We start from the raw sequence: 6,000 nt of genomic DNA, 5'->3' as shown, positions 1-6,000 counted from the left end.
AGTGCTTGCCTAGCATGCACGAAGACCCGGGTTCGATTCCTTGGTACCACATACTTAGAAAAAGCCAGAAGTGGTGCTGAGGCTCAAGTGGTAGAGCTCTAGCCTTGAGAAAAATCCAAGGACAATGCTCAGGCCCTGAGCTTAAGGCCAGGACTGGCAAAAAAAAAAAAAAGGCTAATGGAGAGAAGGGGGAGAAGGATTAGATTATAGGTGCCAAGCAGGCAGATAAGGAGCCAAGACCCCCACCCAGTTTCTCCTCCTTGACCACTCACTGTCTAGATGGGGATGGGAGGGGGGAGAGGGTGTACCTGTGTGCATGAGCATGATGTGAGTGGTGGGGTGGGTGTTTTTCCTCTGCAGGCCTCTCTCTCTATTCTCTGGGGAGGCCCTTCTGTCTGCTCATGTGGTCTGTGTTCTTTCACGGCAACCATATTGGCACACAGATCCGAGCACAAGAGCAACACACAGGATTAAAGTACACAGGAGGAACAGTGATGGAGAACTGGCCACGCTCCTACAGAGCAGAAGGGATTAAGTGGTTTAAACATAAGCCCCCCCCCCCAACACAAATACACAATGATGTAGTCTCCTGGAGGTCAGAAAGCACTATAAAACATTTCTTACAAAAGTATTTTTAATAAATTGATGTATTTCAATGTTATAACATGATAGCCCAATGCTATTATCAAGGTAGCAAAAGTGAAGACGCCTGGTACTTTTATAGAAACACTCTGACAGGACAGTGGCATCTGTGGAGATTCTTGACAGCTGAGCACCTTCCTACACAAAGACGTGCGCGTATCAGTGTAGGGACTGAGCGGACCATGAAAGTCTAACAATTAAGCTGCACCCTCAAACCACACTAAAGAGAAGGGGGATACAAAACAGTATGGCTAATTTGCTAAAGAAAACGAGTCTTTTAAACAGGTCATTTAAGGAAAAAATAGTGTTAAAATCACAGGGCATCTTACTGAAATGGAGCTGTAAAAAGACACAGATTAGAACCCTGAAACAGCGAATGCTGCTACCACTGTGTGATGGAAGTGGTCAAGGAAGACAGCCACGCAGCTGTCCTTGGTGCTGACCAAAGCCAGAAATCCCTGCTCTGCACCAATGCTGGTGATGGGTCATCTATGCTATTGCTGGGGGTCAGAGCGACAGTTGGCTGGAGTTCAGGCATCAAGTGGCGGTGCTCTCAGATTGTACCACCACCTGCTCTTCCACAAGCCACACTTGCCAAAGTTGATGTCTCTTGCTTAGGGTTAACCTCCCCCGCCCCCCACAAAGAGTCTTTAAAACAAATAGGAGAAACTAGAATCATCTGACTTGTAACACTATTATTACGTTCAAACCACCAGGAGAAATGTGTTTTACTTGGTTACAACTATAAAAACTTCATCTGAACCTACTGATTACATGTACATTAATGATCAGATGTTTAACATGAATTGTTCTAAAGGACGAGTCCAGGTAGAAATAACAAGAATCGTTTTGAAGCCTTTAGGGGCAATTTGAACTGTAGAGAAGGACTGAACTGAGATTGTCTTGATCTTCAGCTACAACTAGATTGTAAGCAGTCACATGTCTAGAGTTTTATCTGCTGACTGTCAGTAAGATAATTGGCCTTATGCCACTGATTCTTCCCCCCTACTGGGGCCCTTCACATTATTTCTAAGCTGCAAATGCTGCAGATGAAAACAGCTACAGTGATGTACCCATCAAGTCACCAATGTGCATTCTAAATAAGCAGGCACAGAATGAGATATTCATGGCCACTTAGGAATATCTAACCAAGGCAGGTTACTCCTCTGAGGCAGTAGCCCAGGTTTCAAACACGTGTACTTCAGAAGCTGTGATCCAGACTATTTAAAAAGCCCCAGCTGACAGCATTAAATACTTCTTACTGATCAGGTTTGTGTGTTAAGATTCTGTGCACAGTAAACAACGTACTGCTAGAGCCAGACTCCATCTACAAGCTGAACTAAGTCAATATTTCACTGAAGTCATATGTTCCTCCATCGCTATCACATCTCTTAAAACAAGTGCTCTGCCTGCAACAGAACTGACATTGATCTGTCAAGGCTTTCCTTGCTGGATACAGATATAAAACAGTCAGAAAGCATAAAGTAGCTTCATTTTCCTCAGGCATATGCTTAGAACCCAAGGTTTATTTTCCCTATCAACAGGTTGTGCTTAAGTTGATAAAAATCAGCTTATGGGAAAGTTAAAAATGTGGTTAACTAAAAGTTATTATGTTCGCATAGAGAGCAAACAATACAATTCAAACATTTAAATAAATGAAAAAAATGCCAAAACCAAGAACATAAGCATATATAATGCTGAAGTCACTGCCTTGCATCATTTTTCTTCTTTCCAATATTTTATGTAGGACAGTCATTCAGTGAATTTCATTCATAGACCAAGACATGAAATGACTTGGCTATTACACACAAAGGACTCACTGGAAGCAGACATAAGCAGTTGCTTCCTTGCTAAGCAGGCCTTTTCTGTGGTAACAACTTCAATCTCAAAAGAGTATGTTAGATTAAGAAACATACACTTGAGGGAATTTAAAGACATATAAATATGATTTTTTCCAACAAGAAGTCGGTAAGAATAAGCTTTCTATTACAAGGGGAGATTACCCCATCACTAACAATCCTGACATTTTTTCTGGTATGGAACCTAAAAAGTATGAAATAACAAGGAGTATGAAATACCTTTCTGGTGTGTTTCATTAGCTATGATTTTGAGGATTAGTATAAAAGGTAGTCTGAAGAGTTAAAAGCAGTTGATGTCAATTCACACTGCTGCACAGAAGGCTACTATTTAGTCTATTCCTACCCCATCAAGGAAATCTTTTGTGGGGAAGAAATTATTAGCTATTAAAAATGGAGTCCCTTTCCTAACACATGTGCAAAAACACTCATCAGTTACAAGAATGTCTTCAATGGAAATCATCTTAATTTTTGAATCAAAGGTATCCAAGCTAGGCAGGTAGACAGGAGAATATCAGCCTAGGTGGACGGATATTTGGGATGAAAGCCACTGCCCCACGGGCACCTGGGAGATGGGCTCCTCAGAAAAGGAAGGGTGTGAGGAGGTCCTGGCTGGGCGCCTGTGTGCTCGGGGCCAACCATGTGCTCCTATATGTATCAAGCCAGTCTGGTTCTCTGCATCGGATTGCCCAAAATGCTAAAATACAAATCTAAAAGACAATTCCTAAGCAGGTGATGGAAACTCTGTGTAGGAACTTTTTGTGTGCCTATTGTTTATGCCATTGCTCTGGCAATTGTCAGGAAGTGTATGAAGATTACCTGCCTCATTTTTGAAGATGAATATTTTCTTCTTTTACAGTGGCAGAAGTCCATGCAAGATTTGTAAACAGCAATACAAAATACTGTAAACATAACTTAACAGAGCTTGTATAAAACAGAAGTAAATCCAATTTTACAAGTGGGTAAAAAACCAGAGGGTATCTTGCTTCATAGAAAGTTCTCCCTCCTGCGCCAAGGGAATAGATAGATAGATATAGTGTGTGTGTGTGTGTGTGTGTGTGTGTGTGTGTGTGTGTGTGTGTGTGTATATAGATATAGATATATATATCCTTTTTTTTTTTTTTAAGATTACAAATATAATCCTGAGCTGAAAAACTGGGATTGGGGGAGAGCCATCTTTGCATACAAAGTACCCAAAGGATGCTTACTCTGTTTTCTTTTCTCTAATGATGTTCAACTGCCAGAGACAGTTCCAAAGGTGACTTTGGGAGACACTTATAGCTTAGTGTGGCGCCCGGATCTGGAGCTTGCAGCAGCATTTGCCGTCGTGGCAGATGCAGCAGCATCCTCCGCTTCTTCCAGCTCATCTTGGAGCTCTTGGCTGACACTGGACTGCAGGGCTGCAGGAGTGAGCCACTCCTTTGGGAGGCAACTCTGGAGAAAGGGTATACAGGAACTGAAGTAGGCAAGTCGATTGATCCATCGAGGAATCTCTTTCCCACAAAGAATCTATGGGGAAGAGAGTTTTCTATTAGGAAAGGGGTGAGGATAGACTGGCCTGCTGCCAAGGTAGGAGGGAAATGTGGTTCAGAAAAGCCACTGCCTACCAAGCCTTCTGTAACTCAGGACTTTGTTAGCTTATTAAGCTGCTTGCTCACTGCTTCAGCAGAGTCAGGCTAATTCCACTCAGCTTCTATCTACCTATGATCCTTGAAGGGCTTAAGGTCATATGTAAGAGGAGTAAAGAGCACAGAAGAGCCAGGCCCAGTGGCTCATGCCTGTACACCTAGCTACTCAGGAGGCTAAGATTCGAGAATCACAGTTCAAAGCTAGCCCTGGCACTAAAGTCCCTGAGACTTATCTCCAATTAACCACCAGAAAATGGGAAATGGAGCTATGGCTCCAGAGGTAGAGTTGTTGCCTTGAGCTGAAGAGCTCAGGGACAATGCCCAGGCCGAGTTCAAGCCCTACAAATGTGTGTGGGGGGGGGGAGGGGAGGGGGACACAAGATGCTGGCTAACATAAAGAAGCTCCAGCAGCTGAATTTTTCTCATTTTTTACAGATTCTTTCCTACTTTTCTCCAGGCTATTCAGTTTTTCCTAGTCCACTACCCATTGGCCTTTACCCTAACACACTGTTCCAAAGGAAGCTCCAGAAAAAGATAGTCCCAGATGAAGACCTGGCTCTCGGATACCTCTGCAGAAGCATAGCCACAATCAGACAAGACATGGAAATTCGGCCAAACTTCAGCCCAGACTCTAGCAGGGGTAGAGACAGTACAGGGTGGAAGCCTTCTTGGGGGGTGACTCCAGAGTCCTTTTCCTATTTCCATTTCCAGTGGAAGAACTGACTCTACTGTGCAGCTCCTGTTACAGAACCTGAGAGGGCAGAGCCAGAAAAGTACTTCAAAAATGTTTCAAAACTGGATGCAGGTACTTCATGCCTTCAATTCTAACTACTTAGGAGGCTGAGATCTGAGGATCACAGGCAATCCATGAGACTCTTATCTCCAATCAATCATCAAAAAGCCAGAAGCAGAGCTGTGGCATATATGGTACAATGCTAGCCTTAAGTACAAAAGCTCAAGGACAGTGTCCTGGCTCAGAGTGTAAATCCTAGGACAAGCAAAACAATGAAATGTTTGAGGAATATGGATGTGGGAAGATCTAGGAGGAAGTTGAGCAATGACCTCATATACCATTCCTACCGTTCTAGTCTCGAAAGCAGAGGTAAACAAATATTGTCTTGTACACCTCCAAAGTACTCAGGGTTCTCTGTGAATTTGGAAGTTCATCACATAAGTTGTAGTTAATAGCTATGACTATCTCATTCAACAGTGTCCTTTTTGTGTTCATATTTTATATTCTCCTCCACATCTCCATGGGGTTAAGCTGAGGTCTATGCTATCCTAATTGTAGCTTGATAAGCTAAAACAAAGTTTTGTGATCTATAACCAGCTACTATATATACATAGGAATACCCGTGTTTTATCTATTCATTTTGATATTGCCCTATGACTCTTTACTATAATGGGGGAAAGCAGAGTTGAGACCATGAATAGTTTGCAAATCAAAAGTAGTTAACATCTGTCTCCTTCCAAAGTTTACCAAGTTTTGAGTCAAGGTTTTAAAGACTTCAAATCAAGGCCAATGTCATTTAATTTAGCATTACGATCTAACTTTTGATTTAAAATGAAGTAGACTACTGATAGTAAGGCAACTGTGACCTTAAGTTTTGTGCATATATGTGTATAAATTGGGCTGTAATTTAAAATTTTGTTACTGTGGTCAGTAATCAAACAATATTCAGTTCAGGCAGCAGAATCAGCTTTTCCTATAAGGTGTTTTTTTTTTGTTTTGTTTTTTTGCCAATCCTGGGGCTTGAACTCAGAGCCTGAGCACTGTCCTTGGACTTTTGTTTTTCTCAAGGCTAGTGGTCTGCCACAGCATCACTTCCAGCTTTTTTCTATGCATGTGGTACTGAGGAATTGAACCCAGGTCT

General features: G+C 42.2%; 1 protein-coding gene across 2 annotated transcripts in view; it reads right to left on the bottom strand.

Moving 5' to 3' along the window:
- Window positions 1-616: 616 nt before the first annotated feature.
- Window positions 617-6,000, bottom strand: part of Desi2 (desumoylating isopeptidase 2) — a 46,483-nt gene continuing 41,099 nt past the window's right edge. Inside the window, exons 5-6 of one of the 2 annotated variants that reach the window (XR_016536900.1) lie at window positions 3,707-4,007; window positions 617-780 (exon numbers count right to left, since the gene is read on the bottom strand). Coding sequence is in view for 1 of the 2 variants with exons in the window: in XM_090341523.1 (XP_090197649.1) it covers window positions 3,774-4,007 (234 nt within the window). In the remaining variant the exon portion in view is untranslated. Of the gene's footprint in view, window positions 781-2,572; window positions 4,008-6,000 lie in introns of those variants that run through there. The other variant, XM_090341523.1, reaches the window with a different exon arrangement.

Source organism: Megascapheus bottae, chromosome 10, assembly GCF_031878675.1.
Source record: "Megascapheus bottae isolate mThoBot1 chromosome 10, mThoBot2.hap1, whole genome shotgun sequence".
Taxonomy (NCBI): Eukaryota; Metazoa; Chordata; class Mammalia; order Rodentia; family Geomyidae; genus Megascapheus; species Megascapheus bottae.
The sequence above is the reverse complement of the archived record's forward strand: the minus strand, read 5'-3'. Positions and strand labels throughout refer to the sequence as shown.